At 37.3% G+C, this 19,285-nt stretch overlaps 1 protein-coding gene across 5 annotated transcripts; it reads left to right on the top strand.

Moving 5' to 3' along the window:
* The first annotated feature begins 8,805 nt into the window (after nucleotides 1-8,805).
* On the top strand, nucleotides 8,806-18,889 carry LOC104589703 (filament-like plant protein 4). 5 transcript variants are annotated; one of them, XM_010248106.3, is made up of 7 exons: nucleotides 8,823-9,145; nucleotides 10,656-10,852; nucleotides 11,410-11,532; nucleotides 13,930-14,149; nucleotides 14,378-16,808; nucleotides 17,138-17,201; nucleotides 17,983-18,889. In XM_010248106.3, exons 3-7 carry the CDS (start codon nucleotides 11,425-11,427, stop codon nucleotides 18,448-18,450), a joined length of 3,291 nt encoding a protein of 1,096 aa, XP_010246408.1. In that variant the 5' UTR covers nucleotides 8,823-9,145; nucleotides 10,656-10,852; nucleotides 11,410-11,424; the 3' UTR covers nucleotides 18,451-18,889. The 5 variants fall into 5 exon arrangements, with proteins under 5 accessions (XP_010246409.1, XP_010246408.1, XP_088746306.1 ...); XM_019196380.2 differs by having other exon boundaries at nucleotides 8,827-9,145; nucleotides 10,786-10,852; XM_010248108.3 differs by having other exon boundaries at nucleotides 8,827-9,145; nucleotides 10,748-10,852.
* Nucleotides 18,890-19,285: the final 396 nt, after the last annotated feature.

The following is a 19,285-nucleotide window of genomic DNA, read 5'->3' as shown; positions in this document are numbered from 1 at the left end:
TCGTTGTTCCATTTCGATCAAAATCATACATTATGATCATTTGTGGACAATGTAGAGAGGGAATTCTAGGTTTCCAACTGCTAGAGCTCTCTTGAGCTGAGGGGCAATGATGCTCTCTGTCTTGTCTGAATCAACTAGTTTGAACCACAACTCCTTTAGAATTGTCATGTTCTCCATTTTGCGTGGAAAGAGGAGTGCATTGTGCACCTTCTCCTTGGTTGTTTGATAGTTTAATTAAACATAATAACTGATGTAACCGTTTCTGGTCACGTACCAATTTTTTGGCTAAGTACCTCGTCACTTGACCTGCTCCCAGGTGGCCTGTGACTCAGAGGACGGTGGAGCTCCATAGTGGCAAACTGCCTGGTGATGAGCTACTTGGTGGCGAACTCCCTGGTGGTGAGCTACCTGGTGACGAGCTCCCTGGTGGAGAGCTATCTGGTGACGAGCTCCCTGGTGGAGAGCTACTTGGTGACGAGCTCCCTGGTGGTGAGTTACCTAGTGACGAGCTCCCTGGTGGTGAGTTACCTGGTGACGAGCTCCCTGGTGGAGAGCTACCTGGTGACGAGCTCCCTGGTGGAGAGCTACTTGGTGACGAGCTCCCTAATGGTGAACTACCTTGGTGGACTCGTCATTTGACCTGCTTCTAGGCGGCCTGTAACTCAGGGGATGGTGGAGCTCCCTGGTGTAGCGCAACCCGACTGCCCTCTGCATGAGGTGATCTCCTCTCCTTTGTAGGCGGTGGGAGCTGAGGGACCTGCAAGAACTGAATCAGAGGACCCAGGGGTATTTTCCCGGCGGGGACTCTCCGATGCCTAAGTTAGCATTCTGATTGTTGGGAGCTTGGAGAGAAATGAGAGAGCTAGAGAGCAAGGATTACCTCAATTTTTTCATTCTCTCCCCCTTGTCTTTGGGGGTCAAAGTCCTTATATAGTGGTGTCCTGTCAAATCAGGCGTAACCGCCTCTGTCTCTCTGTCGCAGCCGTTACTCTTAGAGCTTAGGTGGCGGGTGCAGGCGGCGTACGGCTCTGCCAGTCAAGGGACAGCTCTCAGGATTGGCAGGCACGGCGCCGCCTAGCAAGAGACGTGGGCGCAAGTCTCCGGATCTGTCAGGTACAGATGTCAGGCAGGATATCTTCCTGCGATACGCCGAGCTGCCCCTAAGTGGCGTGCTCTTCGTAAAACGCCAGGTTGCCTGCGGAGTGGCCAGCTGCGTATGCCGAGCTACTTGTAAGGTGCCGAGCTGCCTGTAAGTGCCGAGCTACCCCTAAGTGGCGTGCTCTTTGTAAGATGCCAGGCTGCCTGCGGAGTGGCCAGCTGCCTGTGGCGAGCTGCCTATGCCGAGCTACTTGTAAGGTGCCGAGCTGCCTATGCCGAGCTACTCGAGCTGTACCGAGCTGCCTATCCCGAGCTGCCCGAGCTGCCCAGTCGTCAAGAGGCTGCACTTGATTTACATGAGGTGTTAGGTGTCACAATTTGACTGGAGGGCCAAATCCACCCTCATCAATAACCACTCCAATTTCAATTGTATTCGCTTGAATTCAAGACATTGTTTATCTAGTAAAATAAGTGCTTGGATGCATTTCTTATTCAAAGATGGAAAGTTAATATAACACCCATGCAACACTTTTGGAGGCTACTAAAACCGACAAGGAATATTTACCTTTTATTTCTTTGTTGAGAGAGAGAGAGAGAGATTATAAGGCATGCCAGGCCGCATCAAGGGGATATCCATCAAGAAGCTTTGTCAAGCTAGGGGCATTTGAATTTAAATCATATATGAAAGGCCAAAAAGAACACTTAAAACATTCACTAACAGTTTGATTTTGTTTGTTCAACGCTTCAACAATGTTTTAAAAGCTTAATTCACTTTAGACTGGATGGGCTTAGCACTGTTGCCATCACTAGTAGTTGAAGATCAGAATTTGAATTCGTGGGGAGCTTGAGAACTTCCTCTATTTGATTGCATCTTTTCGAACTTATTAGTGATGAAGAGGCACCAAGTTTGCCCTTTTACTTTTTTATCCCAAGCTTATTGCTCAAATGCGTGTTTTAATAGTTCTTCCCTTGATTGTCATTTTGACCTAGCACAGCACTCGGCCAGCATTAGAGATCATTTATAAAAGAAGCACCGAATGCCATGATTTTACCTAAAATGTAGGGAGAGATTTTTATGATTGTCAGAAACATTTGTATTTTATTCTTATATTATAGGCCGCACCGTGCCAGCCGTGAGCGTAAAAACATACGTTTAACAGACATTGCATCTGTACCAACGGATCTCAAGATACATTGCAACCGTACATTGAGAACGGTTGCGATCAGATCCGGACTCCGAAGACACTTGCTTCCGGACGATCACATCCGTCCAATGCGACGCAAAATAGTATGATGAGAACTGAATTGATGATGTTGTCCATAAAAAGTCAAATTGTAGCTTTGTAGGATCAGATGATTTAGATCTATAGATGAAATTGACTTGACAACCTTTTCCCAGAATGTGTGCGTACGAACTGACTCTGTTCGTTGTCTATTCGTCATCACACGTCAATATTAAGTAATAGTATTTTTTGGACTAGAATACTTTTCCGATTATTTTATTGTAGTTACGGTTACCGACCTGCAGGGATTCTTCCGAGTTCTGTCAAGGAAATTATTACGGTTCAACTTTTTATCCGGTCTTTTGCATAGAAAAGTCGATGAATCCGGATCTTGAGATCGGCTTTAGTCGGTGCGAGTATGGATGTCAATTGGACTGGATTTGCTCATAATGTGAGTTCGTTATAAATACACGAGGTTCAACTGTATAAATTCATTTTGATTTAGATTGCTTTCAACTCAAATTCTGTTTATTGACACATATAATCTTATATTATATCAATCGATCAAATATTAGTTTAATTCAACCCAATCTAATATAAATTTGTTATGGACAGGTCCATTCCAATCTAATAAATATTTTAGATTGGATTGGTCTAATTGGTCCAAATCCCATCCAATCAAAATCGGTCCATTGACACCTTTAGGTGCAAGGCCCGTTTGAATGGCTTTTATATTCTTGTATCGTGAACATCTTTATACTTCTATGTTTTATTTTTTGGAAGATATTCTCAATGCAAGGCTATAATGGCTGTTGGAACCGGTTTTGCATTGACTGAATCCGATTTTTGGATCTATTCTTCACACCAACCTCACAACGGCTTCCAACCATACATTGGGAACATTTCCCGTAATTTGTATTGTTATTGACAGTGAGATATTCCCAATACACAGTGGCATAGGTTTGTGAGGTGGTGTAAGGTGTAAGGTGTGCTCTGTGAAGAATAAATCCCGATTCAAATTCAATGGACGCATTTGGAGTTAGGGGTGTCAACGGTATTCGAAAATTTGATTTTGAATTTGATATTCAACATAACCGAATTAAATTCAGATATCTTATTCATACCGAATAGTTAAGCGGATTCGAATTCGGATATGACCTGATTCGATTCAATAAGTATCTGAATTTGATCGATTATTTAATTCTTATATATAATATATAAAATATTTTTATATAATTTATATATGATAATTAAGTTATATAAATAATTTATATATTTATATACTTTATATCAATAAAATGTTTATTTTATATATTTATTAGTTATCTAAAATAATCAATTAATCAAATTCGAATATTTAATCGGATTCAAATTTGAATATTAATTTTCAATATCCGTCGAATATCAAATCAAATTAGGATACCCGATTTTCTAATCGGATTCGAATTCGGACATTGCCTTATCCGATTCGAATTTGATCCATTTACACCCCTAGTGGGAGTTAGGAATTGGAGGATATTTTCATCGTTTTGGAAAAAAGTTAAAACAGAGGAGTAGGGGTATTTTTGTCATTTAGATTTGGAATGGTTAAGGGTAGGACCTATCAGTTACCAGGTAACCAGCTCACGCTCAGGCTAGGTTAGGCCAAGTAGGAGATTATACTTCAATGGATACAAAATGTATTTGGTTAGACCGTTTTAACTGGGAGGAATAAGGCGGTGTTTGGTATAGCTTCCATTTATTTGATAAATGGTGCCATATCATTGTGAAATCAGCATTTATGTGCGTGTCAATCGTTGGGGGAAGGTTCATGTTAACACTTTCCCCAACTGTTAAGTGTTTATTTACTGTTCCACTGATGTAGTGACTAATGACATCTAATTGTCTATAAATCGCAAAAAAAACATTTATCAATCATTTTTTTTTTTCGATTTTAAAGACAAATCAAATATAAATGTTTTTTTAATAAATAGAAACCATACCAAACATATACTAAATATAAATGGGCCTATATGGGACAACCATTGGAGTGAGGAGTGGGAGAGGGGGAAATTTTGCATAAAATACTGTATATAACAAGTGAGGATTTTTCGATGAGGGGGCATAGCTCCCCTATGTCCCCGTAACTCCGACTCTTAAACGAGCAAAAACGTACCCCACCTAACTCACAGGTCACAACCGCAAAAGGTGTTTTGAGCAAGAGACCTGTATTTCTCACAACGATGAGGTTATGTGGCTGCATAACTCGTAACCACAAAAAAGCCGTTTTGTGGCTGTTTCCAATGAGGTGTTGCACTGTCGTTTTCTCTAGAAAATACTTCATCGAAAATAGCTATGGTACCAAATACCTACTAAAAGTTGGAATGCCGTTTTTTTTTTTTTACTTTTTAATTTTTTGTTTGAAAACGTTGTTGGTTTCTGTGGGCTGTTCATAAGAAGATTTAAACCGACAACTGACCAACCCGGTCTGATCCAACCTGAGTCAGCCGGGTATTCTTTAGCAACAGGCGGCTTTAGGTTATTAAAAAACATAAACTGATGGGTCGGTTCAGTTTCGATTTATACACATGAAAACCGAAACCGAACCAACTTACCTCCTAGTTAGTACTTAGTAGTTAGTACCTAATTTAGTTTCTACTATCTAGTTATTTATAGTTTTTACTTTATAGTATTTTCTTCAGGAATGTCATTAATGGCAAGCATTACAAGATAATGAATGCCATTAATAGCTTCTTGCATTTTTTTGGAAGGTTTAAAGAAATGATCCTATTCTCTAAGGTCCTTTACACCAGATAGGTAATTACAATTAGGTGTCCTTTTACTTAGATTAGAAGCCTTTTTTAAAAGTTCCAAATTTCTGTCTTTTTTTCTAACCCAATTTGACTCTCTTTTCTTGGTAACTTCTAACTTGGTCCGCCCTTACTCCTTTAGCCCCTCAATTCAAGCACTCAAACCGACCCAAACTGATCAGGTCAGTTTTGCCTAACACAAGGTCGGTTTCAATTTCATTTTCAGACAATTCGACCAGGTCGGGTCAATTGGAAAAACAGCAATAAACCGACCCATAAACAGCACTACGATTAACTGCGAGTTTTTGTTTAATTAATGGAAATTTTTATTTGATTTTGGTCAATTTTTCGATTTTTCTTGCTCACGTCTAGCGTTAAGCATCGTATGAAAAAAATATTTTAAAAAAAGGATTTCAGACTTAATGCTGATGTGGCACCGTTATTGTAGAAAACGTTTTCTCAGACCAAGGTGGTAGAGATTTCCAAATTTATAGAAAACGACCAAAATGCCCCGTACCCCTCTAGATAGTCTCATTTGATCATTTCTATCTACCTATAGTCCTATACGTACCTATTGTCTACCAAAGATTGATTCATGTAGTATGCTTTTGTTATGGGATGGTCAAAATTGGCAAGAAAATTATCCTTGTCAAATCAATTCGTATCATATACAGAAACTCAGAAAGGTAGATGTACGTGTCTCGATAACCCCATTGACTTGGCCTGTTTCCTTTTTAGAATTAGCCAATGTAAGCGCTTGGATTTGTATAGCCTCAGCCTGGTCAGTGTTTCCCCGCAAACGAGTGCAGTTAAAAGTTTAACCGCAGATCTACTAGGACAAGTTCACTGTCGGCATAGCGTGAATGAGATTTCACCACCCTCACTTTAACATAAGCTTTTCTCTGTCTTGTTGCAGAATGGGAATATAATATTTTTTTAAATAAGAGTCAAGTCAAAAATAAATGGAATTAATTCTCAAAAAAAAAAAACAGTTCCCGTATTTTAATTGGTTAATGGCAAAGGGTTAAATTTTCTAATATTTCAATGTGTTGGAAAATAATGAAGAAGACAAAATTGAATTTATGGATAATCGCTTTTTAAACCGGAACTTGCAGGAATGTGATGAATGGGTGACCCTCCAATATACTCTTACGGTAAGTGCTTCAGGTTTTGACCTGAAAAGGGATAAATAGGACTTAAATCAACCCTCTGAATAGATTTAAAAAAAAAAAAAAGTAAAAACAGCCAAACGCCCCATTCACATAATAGGCTGTATCGATATTTAAAACCTTGATTAATATATCTTAATCTAAAATGAATTTAATGAATATTATTTTATTAAATTAAAAATTAACAAGTCATATATGGTCCTAAGTATGTCCATTTCATTTTCATTTTGTTTGTTTAACAACCCTGTCGTCTATTAACCTTCATGTATCATTGAGAAATCGACTATTAATGATACTAAGCACCATACAATGTAATACTTATAAGTTTATAGTTTAAAAGTGACTTAATTCTGAGTTTCTGACCATTGAAACTGTTAATTAACCAAGACCTATAAAAGGTAATCAATGACTAGGTGAACCGCTTGGTCCAACCAGGGGTCTGCCAATTCTGCCTGTAACTTAACTAAATTTGGGTAACGGAATATCTCCAAGAGATCACATCTGTACCCCACAGAAAACGCCCCATATATACACCTCTGTGTGCATTGGAAATATCTCCCGGAATTGTCAAAGCAGGACTCAATCCTAAAATCTCTGTTGCAATCAGAATTTATCAGCAAGCCAGTCTTGCACCTTTCTATCATTTAGATAATATATATGGAAGCAGTACACAAATAAAAATCATCATTATCTTCATATTTGTTATTGAAGATGCTGTTAATTTTTACTAATTTAATTTATTCCAAGTATCTAACCAATATATCATAATAGTTGGAGACATCAAGGGGTGTTTGGTGTGGTGGTTGTGTTGCTATTGCGCTTATATGTGTTGTCGTATCATATATGAGTGTCAATTATAAAAAATAATATCATACATAAATGTTATTTCGATTAGAAAAATGCAATGTCTAGAGATTCAAATCGGGCATAGAACCGGAAAAGGAAGAGGTTCATAGGTTAGAGGTTCGACCAGGGTCAAACTGTGATGATGTGACATATACATATATACTATGAGTCATATAAATACTATATATAATATATTTTATAATTTTTAATGTATTTAAATATGGTGGATGGATGGTAAGTTGCTTAATTTTTAAAACAAATGACTAGGGTTTAAGCCTTTTGACTTACATTTTCTTTAAAATACGTACATAATAATGTAATATATATAATAAGTTATCGTTAATTAGCATAAGTAAAGAGGTGGATTTGTGGTAATTAAATAATTTATGAAGATAAGAGGTCTTGGGTTCAAATCTTTTTAACAAGATTTAAAATTTTCACTTATATATTGACATAGGCGGTTTCATGAAAATCAGGACTAGTTCACTGGTTTTTAGTAGGCTTTGACTCTTTGAACAGGTCCGGTTATTGGGGTATGACCGAACTGGTCAAGGCCTTGGGTCATGGTTCAACCAATTCAATCAGTTGGTCTGGTCCGTTATCTTGAACATTGGAAAAATGCATGTGTGAGAAACATAGAATTTGATATTTTGGATAAAAATAACAATTTGTATTGATGAATTCAAAAGTTTTCAAAACATTTCAAATAGTAATATCACCCTCTCTCTCTCTCTTATAATTTTATATTGATCAACCTAAAACACAACAGCAATGCAATACCATCGGACCAAAAACCTCCTAAGAAAGAAGTTATTTAAAAGGTGATTCTCTCCTTACTACTAGTGCTGTAATAATAATATAAAATTGATATTATTGAATTTTAAACATAATAATAGATAGATAGATAGATAGAGGAGAAAAGGGTAGATTGATGAGAAGAAGAAAATAAGTTGATCAATATTTGCGAATGATGGTTTGGACGTGAGGCCAAAGCAAGAATGGAATTTTCTTTCTTGCTTTCTTTTTCTTTTTTTTTTCTTTTTTTACCTTTGAAAAAAAGGCAAGAATGGAATTATACAGTAAAAAGTAAGAAAAGTTCTTAATGTCAGTGTGTCCTTTTTCCTACTGCTTTTTTAGTAAAGAAAGGAAAGCATCAAACTATGGACTAAAAGAATAGAATTTAGGTAGAGAAGAGAATAAGCTAAAAGTGTAGTGTAAATGTAATGAAACAAGGACCATAGTAGTCCCCCCTACATACATGAGATGCATCAAGTGAAGCCTCTTCAAGAAAACCCAACCTGGCTTAATCAAGGTAAATGACAGCCCAATAAAAGAAGTCCATTTATTGAAGGGGGGGGAAACGGCCCATACAAGAAAGCGACCCATCAAGTGGTGGTGGTGGTGGTCCAAGGTCCAATTCGATTTCTTTTGGCTAGTAAATGCATGTCTGTTAATTGTCAACTAAGCGCGAGACTTTGGGCAGAAAATACAACGTAGGGTACAGCTCATACTCATACGTAGCAGCTGGCAGATATTCGGACTTGGGAGGTGCCTATTGTATATTTGGAAAATTGTCGGGGGTAGTTTGGTCTTTACATGGTGATTAACCATAACCAATTTCTTGCGCAATTTATAAAATATTAAAATATATTCCTGTTTTTAGTCATCAATCAAAGGAGCCATTTTTTGGAGCCTTTTGAAAGTTGAATACTTGTTGTTGTTGCTTCCAGTGACACCCGCTGCTAGTATTTTAACCCACAACACCCACCACCACCCCACCTCTCTGCTCTCTCTCTCTCTCTTTGTCACCGAAAGAAGAAGAAGGAAGAAGAAGAATCAAAGAGGAAATTATTAAAAATTGAGAAAAAGTTCAGAGGTTTTCAAGTTCAAAATCTCCATCTCTACCACAAACAAGTCTGTCTTTGCAACTATAGAATTTGTTCTCCAGATCTGCCCTGAAGTTTCCAATTTCTCTTCGTTGTTGTTGTAATTTGTCTTTGTAAAAGTGCCATTTCTTCAGGTATGAATGATTCTGTTTGTATCGCCTTTCCCTGCACTTCTCTCTCTAATCTCTATTATGGCACGTCAATGTTGATCTTTTGTTTGTCGTCGCAGCAAGTCTGCTTTGCTTTATTATTTTCTCTGTGTTTTGGTTCTGATGTCGATTATGGGATTTTTTGGTTCACGTATTGGAGATGTATATCGTCACTCTATTGCCGTGGAATTTGTTTTAAACCTCCTCAATTTAGGTTTTATTCTGTATTCGTGTCCTTCTTTGTTTGAATTTAGTGGATGGAGGTCGGAAGTGTAGTTTGGCAAGAAACGCGGAAGAAGGAAATGGAGGTTTTATTTTTCTCCTTTTTTTTCTGTTATTTTATTCCGATTCGAAGGCTGAGCTGCGATTTAGCTTCTTTTTTCATTGAATGAAATCCTTCTCTTATTGCTTTCACTCTAGTACTGTTGCTTGCAGTGTGCTGTATCTGCTCATTTATAAAAGCCAACCTTTTATCTTCTCTTCCATAGGGGACTTACATTGTGCGGCTTTTCAAAAAAAAAAAAAAGTTTTTTCTATTTTTGTTTTAAATTTCCGATTACTTCCGTTGCGTGGCTATATACTTGTTTATCGGACGTGCTTTTTTTTTGTGTTGTCTGAGGTTTTGGTTGGATTTTCTGACCATCCTTCAAAAAATGGAGATCCTTTGTAGTTTATAACAGGCTATCTCATTTAGATCTCTGCAGATTTCTGTCCTACAGTGGATGGAACTGTGTATTTTATTGACATGCATGAGCATTTGATTCATGTGCCTCAATTGCTAATGCTCATCTTTGTATCTGGCCATCTGGGTAACAAGCATTCCTATTTGAATCGACTTTTCTGGTAATGGATGCCATTGCCTCTGTTTTTTTTGCTCTTTTTACTTTTTTACTTTCTCTGGAGAAGGCGTGTCGGGGACGATATTTTCAGTGTGAACCTTCTGGGTTGTTGGAGCTTATGATTCTTCTAGATCTGTTTCTACTTTGCACTTTGTAGTTCAGTGTTGTATTCTTCGTTTAACATTTGTTCAAGTTCTTATTCGTTTAATATTTCATTCCTAGATGTTTTGGTTTGTTTCCCTTGATCAGTGTTTGTTTTGAGTATCGAATTGCCATATTGATACTTGATAGGCACTAACGAGGTAAAGAATGTCATTGTTAGAGAACATTGTTATTACATTTGAAACATCAGAGACTAGACAACGTGGGCAAGTTTGTCAATGTATTTTTGCGTTGGGCATGAGGTTGAGTGGCTACTAGATAACATCTCAATTCTGTCCAGATGCCCTTCCATGGAGGACCTCATTTTTGGTCTAGGCTACCAGATTGAGAGTTCAGTCTTTGGTTCTTTAGGATACATTACCATAATCTACAAGGGGCTGATTGTGTAAAACTATAAATTTCAAAGATAAGCGCAAAATGTAGACTGGTTATGTAAAATTATAACATATACAGATAGGTAGAGTCTAAAGAATGCATGTCCATTTTCTCAACAGGCAAAATAATTTGGGTATGCTAGTGCTATGAACCTCCAAGTTGCATGATTGCTGCAGATACTGCTGTTTTTGATGCATGAGTTCGCTTTCAGTTCCGGTTGCAGGTGATTCCTAACTCAGGAATATTTAGTGCAAGGTTAAAACAGGGGATGTTGGGAAGTTAAGTCTGGGAACCAGCTGCAACCAGAGAAGAGAAGGTAAATTTCTATGTACTTCTAGTTGGAATGTCTGCAGTGGCAATGCAATCTAGAGGCCTGTGGTTGTTGAACTAGCATTTCCAAAGAATTTTGCTACATTTAATGGATTTTCTCATGAGCACAGTTCCATGTAATGGGAGTGCTTTCTTTGTTAGTTCTTTCTATCATTTTATAATAGGTTACTTATTAGGGAAGACATTTTGTTAGCAAACTATTTGATACATTATAGCCACAAGTTTTTAATGTGACATAGATAAACTCTAATAAATGGTCCTTTTTTTTGTTTCAATGTGTATTTATATTTTGTTTTAATATTTAATTTATGGCACTTGTACCATGATCCATGTTAATGTTCCTGAATTAAGGTTGCACATTCTTTATTATTTTCTTTAAATTGTAAATATTGTGAATTATAAATGATTATAATCAACACGGCGGCCTGATTACCATTGTTTATAGTTGCTTTTTTTCACTAGTATCCACATTTTTGTTATTATGTTTCTTTTTCGTTCTTTTAATTTCAAAATTTCCATATTCATCATCTGTTTTATATGCAGACTATATAATTTGAAATGGATCGTCGTGGTTGGCCTTGGAAGAAAAAATCATCAGACAAGACTGAAAAAACAGCAATTGTTTCAGATTCTGCTGGTGCTTCAGTTGGATCTCAAGTGGAGCAGGTATGATAAAGTTGAAGCTGTAATTTTATTCATTTATTTGAAATGATTTTTTACTATTCATAAAAAAATCCTGAATATTTTTTACTATTCATACATATTCTCCCATCCATAACTTTGAGCTAATAGTCTTTGAGCTCATACATTAAAATTGTGAATATCTGTCATATTTTCCTTGTATGTGGACTGCTTTAAATATTATCTTGTATAGTTGTTTGACAGGATTTGATTGATATCTGGCTCCCATAAATGACAGAGAATGCTTCACTATTCTTCTTTTTTCAATTTCTATTATATATATATATATATATTTGTGGTAAAGATTCCTAACAGCCCAGATGATTTATTTCCTTGTAACAACCATGTCCTGACAATTCTTTGCCTGTTTCCTTTAATGTATTTGATTGACACCAGTCACTAGTAGGTGGATGGATACTTTAAATAATAATGTAATTTGTTCTGTATTGAGCTGATCATCATCACTGTAATGCCTAAATATGGGAATATTCTGGTTACTTAGTATTTCTTCAAGTATACTACCAACAAACTTGAGTTATCAAATAGCTGCAGTTTTTAACTAATAGACATGCTTTTACAAGCCTTCCTGGGAAGTTGGATATAACAACAAAAAACACAAAGGGCCAACTTACGTGGTCTTTGGGTGAAGTAATAGTAAGAATAGAGAATGCAGAATCAGAAGGTAGTTGATCCATGGAAACCCAGGGTTGGGTAACCCTAGTAAAACAGTGTTGGAGACACAGATATAGGTTCCGAAATCTCGAGCGGATTAGTGCAGGCAGCAAAGGCCAGTCAAAATGTTGCATGTAAGACTGTTAGCAATTGGGATCCTTATTTAACGCAGAAAATATGATATGTAAAATTAATAGTACTAGGAGTGCAATCCAGGGTACACCTAGGATTGGAGAACGAAAGATAACTCAATGTAACCTTTTCCAGTACCATGATTCTATAATTCATAACAAGGGAGAGATTGAGGAGGATGCTACCCATAGAATTAGAGAAGGATGGGCAAAATGGAAAGGGTGCATCTGGAGTTTTACGCGATAGGCAAATGCCACTTAGATTAAATGGAAAATTGTATAATACAGTTGTAAGCCAGATAGAGTAGATTGTTGTGCAGTCAAGAAACATGTTCATGTGTATGCTGAGATGGATGAGTGCAAAAGCTAGAAAGGATAAGATCAGAAATGAAGTCATTCAGAGGAGCCTAGGAGTAGCTCTGATAGGTGATAAAATGAGAGAAAGTAGATCAAGATGGTTTGGTCATGTGCATGGAAGACCATCAACAGCACCTGTAAAAGTGATTGTTGCAAGTTGATGGCGACTTAACACACAGATGTGGGTATGAGTGTTGGGATTTGAAACAGGTATAAGGTGCCTAAAAAAATATGGTTTGGGAATTTGTAGGTATAATTTAATTTTTAAGTTCATTTTTTTAATAATTGTTGGAAAGGGAAACAGATTAAACATAGAGGATAGATCAATGCCAACAATGCTAGACAATTAAAATGATATATAACTGATTATACTAAGTTATTACATATTAGAAGTCCACTATTTATGCCCAAATTTTGTAGTGAAAAGATAAAGGTTCTATAATCACATATTATCGATTAAGAAAGAGAAAACTCCTCAAGTTTTATGTTGGTTTCTGTGTTCATGTGCCTGAGATGGGTATGCTGCACATTTAGATGTCCCTGTAACATAGCACCCTTAAGCAATATCCTCAGCAAGAGATGAGGGGTTGCTTGATCCCAGGAATCCTCAAGCAATATCCTCAGAAACTCTATCAATTTGGCCATCTTCCCTCCATTTATAAGGTGGAATCTACTTCTAAAGCCTCACCAATCTGATACTTATTAGGTAAATCTTTTATTGATTCAACTATGACTCCTTGTGGCATAAGTAGGTAGAGTGAGCCACTGAAATATGCTAGAACTCCATGGTAGGTTGAAACAATAACTTAAAGAGTGCAGAGTGCAGAGTGCAGAGTGCAGACTGAGGTACTACAAGAACTCCAAGAAACAAAACAAAAGGAAACTCCAAATGCATAGCAGTATTTGGAAGGTGTGTGAGGTTTTCCTCTTGAGACCCATGTAGAATTGAGGCCTTGAAATGAGATTCTGCTATTGTGAGTTGAAGTTCAGTTTCTTCTGTTTCAAAATTTATCTCTCTTGCTCTTTTCTTATTTGTTTAGGTTGTAGGTGTCATATCAGTACTTTGCTAGCCATGATGAAATACAATGCCTTTGAAGTAAATCTCCTTCTACAATTCCCTCTTTTCCAGTGTTGCACACCCTAGGGATTATTCTGCTATTAACTGCTGTAAATTGTCATTATTCTGGATTTTTAGGATAAATGGTTTTCCCTCTGTTGCCAGGATAATCCAAAGAAAGTAAACTATGTTCAACTTTCTGTGGAGTCATATACTCATCTGACTGGATTGGAGGATCAAATTAAGATGATGGAAGATCAAGCTAAGGTGATGGAGGATCAAATTAAGGTATTGAATGAGAAGCTGTCATCAGCCCAATCAGAGATGACTACCAAGGACAATCTGGTCAAGCAGCATGCCAAAGTTGCTGAAGAAGCTGTCTCAGGTATAAACCATAGACATGCTCTAATATTCATCAATCTATAAAAAGCTTCATATCTGAGTATCATAATTTTTTCTATATTACCACTTTATATATAGTATTTTTTTTTGCATTTATTGATAAAAAATAGCATTTTTGGAAACTTCCTGCATTGGGATACACTATCTTATTTCTTTTTTAGCTGTCATATTTTTTCTTTTTCTCAGAACTGAACCACTCTGCTTAATGCAGGCTGGGAAAAGGCTGAAGCTGAAGCTTTGGCTTTAAAACATCAACTTGAGTCTGTTACACTTCTCAAGCTTACTGCTGAAGATAAAGCAACCCATCTGGATGGTGCTCTAAAAGAGTGCATGAGGCAGATAAGAAATTTGAAGGAAGAACATGAGCAGAAATTACATGAGGTTGTTCTTACCAAAACAAAGCTATGGGACAAGATCAAACATGACCTTGAAACAAAGATCTCTGATTTAGAGCAAGAACTCCTTAGGTCCTCTGCTGAGAATGCTGCAATTTCAAGGTCACTGCAGGAGCGTTCCAACATGCTAATGAAGATCAGTGAGGAAAAGTCTCAAGCAGAGGCTGAGATCGAACTTTTAAATGCCAACATACAGTCATGTGAAAAAGAGATAAGTTCTCTTAAGTATGAGCTCCATATAGTTTCCAAGGAGCTCGAAATCCGGAATGAAGAAAAGAACATGAGTGTAAGATCTGCAGAGGTAGCTAACAAGCAACATTTAGAGGGTGTCAAGAAAATTGCCAAGCTAGAAGCAGAGTGTCAAAGATTACGTGGCCTTGTTCGAAAGAAGTTGCCTGGGCCTGCTGCATTGGCCCAGATGAAGATGGAAGTGGAGAATTTAGGTCGAGACCATGGTGAAACTAGATTACGGAGATCTCCCGCAAAGAGTCCTAGTCAGCTGTCTGAATTTTCCCTTGACAATGTTCATCAATCCCATAAGGAGACTGAGTTTCTTACAGCACGTTTGCTGGCAATGGAGGAAGAGACAAAGATGCTGAAAGAAGCTTTGGCCAAGCGTAACAGTGAACTGCAAGATTCAAGAAACATGTATGCTAAAACAGCTAGCCGGCTTCGAAGCTTAGAAGTGCAGATGCAGATGGCATACCAACCAAAATCTAATGCTGAGATGCCTACTGAACGCTCCTCAAGTCAAAATGCAAGCACTCCTCCTAGTTTGACTTCCATGTCTGAAGATGGACTCGATGAGGATGCAAGTTGTGCTGAGTCTTGGGCTACGGCATTGATCTCGGAACTCTCTCATTTCAAGAAAGAAAGGAATATTGACAAAACTAACAAGGCCGAAAATACTAACCACTTGGAGCTTATGGATGACTTTCTGGAGATGGAGAGATTAGCATGTTTATCCACTGAATCCAATGGGAGCATATCTGTTTCAAATGGTTTAACCGATAAGATAGCTGAAAATACAGAGGTTAATGCTTTAGTTGATAGTGTTAAAGGTGGGGATATCACTGCAGAACAACATACTGGTTTTGATCCATCAGGAGATCAGGTTTCTTCTAATGTGGAATTGTCAGCCCCAGAAGTTGAGCCTACTGCTACTCAAGTACCATTTTCACAACTCCAATCAAGAATTTTAATGATACTTGAGTCTCAAGATAAGGATGCAAATGTTGAGAAGATTTTAGAGGGTATCAAGCATGTTGTGCAAGATATACAAGATACACTCTCTCAGCAATCTCTAAGTAGTACTTTGCCGGAATCTCTTTCTGCAGATTCTATTTGCAACAAGGAGGTATCGCCTCAAGATATTGGGGAAAGCATGGAGAGTGAGATTTCTTTAACTGAAGAGAAAGAACCAGGCCAAGATAATGAGAATGCCATAGACCAAGAATTGGTAATTGCTGTTTCTCACATTCATGATTTTGTAACATCACTGGGAAAAGAGGCTATGGGCTTGCAGGACCCATCTCCTGATGGACAAGGGTTATGCCAAAAAATTGAGGAGTTCTCTTCCTCTGTCAACAAAGTCCTATGCAATAAAATGAGTTTGGTGAACTTTGTTCTCCATCTTTCTCATGTTTTGGCCAAGGCTAGTGAACTTAGCTTTAATGTCCTGGGTTATAAAGGAAATGAAGGGGAAAACAACAGCTCTGATTGCATAGACAAGGTAACTTTATTAGAAAACAAGGTAATTCAAGATGACACAGTAAAAGAGAGAATTCTTAGTGGTTGCACTCACATTCCTCATTCTACTTCCGATCCTGAGGTTCTTCAAGAAGAAAGTTTTGGTCCAGGCTTTGGATTGAGTTCTACGTCATGCAAATTTTCTTTTGAGGAGTTGGAACAATTGAAATTAGAGAATGACAATATGAGAAGGGATCTTCAAAGGTGTACTGAAAATCTGGAACATACAAAGTTTCAGTTGCAGGAAACAGAACAACTCCTAGCTGAACTTAAATCACAATTGGCATCTTCACAGAAAATGAACAGCTTGGCAGATACTCAGTTGAAATGTATGGCTGAATCTTACAAGTCACTGGAAACTCGTGCAGGGGACTTGGAAGCCGAAGTCATTTTTCTGCGTGCAAAAGCAGAAAATTTAGATAATGAGCTTCAACAGGAAAAGAGGAATCATCAAGATGCTTTGGTCAAATGCAAGGATCTTGAAGAACAATTACAAAGGTGAGCCACTGAGTTTCTTCCTAGAAATTTTTTATGACTTATGCTAGCCATTGTAATTTGATGTTTCCTCAGAATTGGTTGATATAGAATCCTTGGGATTTCTTGTGCATTTGGGGAGAGTTGAAGAATATAGGCTGCTGATAATATAGTGTCCTCCAGGATTTCTTGTTAAACTAAGTTTGCATAGTATCACCAAATGAATGATGTTAGCCTATCTCTTGCATTTTGATATGCTCATTTTTTTCATGTTAATAGATGATCTGTGGCATGCCTTAATGCTTCATTTGATTGGTTTTATTTCTGACTCATTATGTGCTATTTCCTGTAAGGAATGACAACTGCTCGAAGTGTTCTTCAACCTCTGCTGTTGATATTGACCTCAAGACAAAACAGGTACAAAGCATAATGTTATAAACTTCTAAGTTGGTAAGAGTGATGGTGTGCAGTCCATATAAGTGCATATTTTTTTGATTGTTAGTGGTCAAATTTATTAATTAAAATAAATTACAGCGAAGTTCCTAGAACCCTTTTATTTTAGACTAGCTTCTGCTACTTGACCCTTTTTCTTACAAATTAGGAGCTGTCAATTGGGAGGTTGGCTTCCAAAAATACTGGTCCTCATGAAACTAGATTTTTTTTTTTCTTGAAGGAAAAAAGTGTTGTACATACTTTCTGCATTTATGTAATTCTAAGCTGGACTAGAAGCCAGTTTTGTATTGGAATCAATTGTTTCTATTAAGTGATGACATATATTGGTCTCTTTTTGTTGATGGTTTTTCTTCTCAATATTATTAATGTACAGAGGAATTCCTTTGTTAATCTGAGTCCTGTGGTAGAATTGCCAAGGTACATGACTGCATATTGTGTTTGATGTTCTGCTACTTGTATTCCACAATGGGATTTGTTTTCAAGGGTTTCTCTTTACCTAATCGGCAATGTAGAAAATGAAACTTACAAACAAGAATACATACAACCCCTGGCATCATCATAGGAGGTGCCAGCTAGCTTGCTGATGAAGCCTCTAGCTGGTTCTAGGGGAGACCTTGAATTGAAGTCCCACCTTAGGTGTATTCCATTTGTCTACAGAAAAAAACCTAATGAGGTTGTCTTCTCTTCCATTTAGGCCTTCTATCCATAATGATGATACTGAGACCTTTTGCTTTTGTCATCACAGGAGAGAGAGATAGCAGCTGCAGCAGAGAAGCTAGCAGAGTGTCAGGAGACTATATTTCTTCTAGGCAGGCAGTTGAAAGCTTTGAGACCTCCAGTGGAGTTTGCAGGTTCTCCATACAATGAGATGCATCAAATGGATGAAGGTTTCATGGAAGATGAACCGCGTTCAAGTTTCTCGAACCCACAAGGCATGGGAATTTCGCAAGACTTGGATCAAGCTGAGATGGGAACTTCTGTTTCTAACATGAACAGAATGGGTGGAGAGTCTCCCTCAGAAACATATAACTCAATACTTGGTTCATCTGACACTGAAGTTAACCTGCTCTTGAGATCACCAGTAAACTCCAAGCATCCAAAACACAGCCACAACAGCTCAGTCTCCTCTTCTTCCTCATCAACCCCTACCCCAGAGAAACATTCACGTGGATTCAGCAGGTTCTTTTCTTCAAAACAAAAGAACACCCATTAGTTGAATGTCAGCTTTTCTCATGGAAAATACAGCTATGCACTTTTCTGGCTGGGGATTTGGACTGCCTCCAAGGAGCCCAAATTCAAAATTGTCAGAAAAAGGGAACTGATGTTTCAACCTGGTCCGGTCTGAGTTTTGGTCCCTTACAAGCAGATACACAGAACTGGACAAGCGGGCAAAAGGTAGTCAAATTTTGCTAGAGCGTAAGATGCCATTAGACACGACGGTTCCAATATTCCAGTGATCTTTTGGATGCTTGTTAAGTTTCACGTTGAACGATCATAAAAATGAAATAGATACCATTGGATGATAAATCAGCTATGATGTAGTTATATTTATTTGAGCGATGTAAAGATTACTTGCGTGTAAAGCTTTCCAATAACTTTTCCTGTACTAATCCTTTACAGTATTAAAGTCAGGTTTTAAGACCCTATAATCATTCATGAGTAATGACATCTCAGAAAATTAAAAATTAAGGGGCGTTCTTCAACTTGAAGTGTTTTTCTTTTGTCTGTTGCAAAAACAAATCAAAACCATCTTATTTGATCGTATGTGTATTTTCTGTTTTCAAAACTGAAAGAAAAAATATGTTTTGATCTGATTATTCAACATCATGTGCCATAAATTATATAAATTATATGCTAAAGAATTTGTTTTTGTTTTAAAAGCCAATATTTTGTTGGTTTTAAAAACATGTACTGTTTTTTTAAATAAAATCAACTTGTTTTTTTCCATTGAAAATAAAAACAGAGGTTAATAACATATTTTTGTTTTTTAAGTGATGTGATTTCAAAAACAAAAATATTGATGTTGTAAAATACCCTGTAAATAAGTT

Source organism: Nelumbo nucifera, chromosome 6 (assembly GCF_055504915.1).
Source record: "Nelumbo nucifera cultivar China Antique chromosome 6, China Antique-T2T, whole genome shotgun sequence".
Classification (NCBI taxonomy): domain Eukaryota; kingdom Viridiplantae; phylum Streptophyta; class Magnoliopsida; order Proteales; family Nelumbonaceae; genus Nelumbo; species Nelumbo nucifera.
Note: the sequence above shows the minus strand (reverse complement) of the source record. Positions and strands in the feature narration are given on the sequence as shown.

Excerpts from the sequence above, each read along its gene's own strand:
- LOC104589703 (XM_010248107.3), top strand. The coding sequence starts at position 11,425 with ATGGATCGTCGTGGTTGGCCTTGGAAGAAAAAATCATCAGACAAGACT. Across the intron at positions 14,150-14,377 it reads TGCTGAAGAAGCTGTCTCAG|GCTGGGAAAAGGCTGAAGCT; the intron begins GTATAAACCATA and ends TGCTTAATGCAG. Across the intron at positions 17,202-17,982 it reads TTGACCTCAAGACAAAACAG|GAGAGAGAGATAGCAGCTGC; the intron begins GTACAAAGCATA and ends TTGTCATCACAG.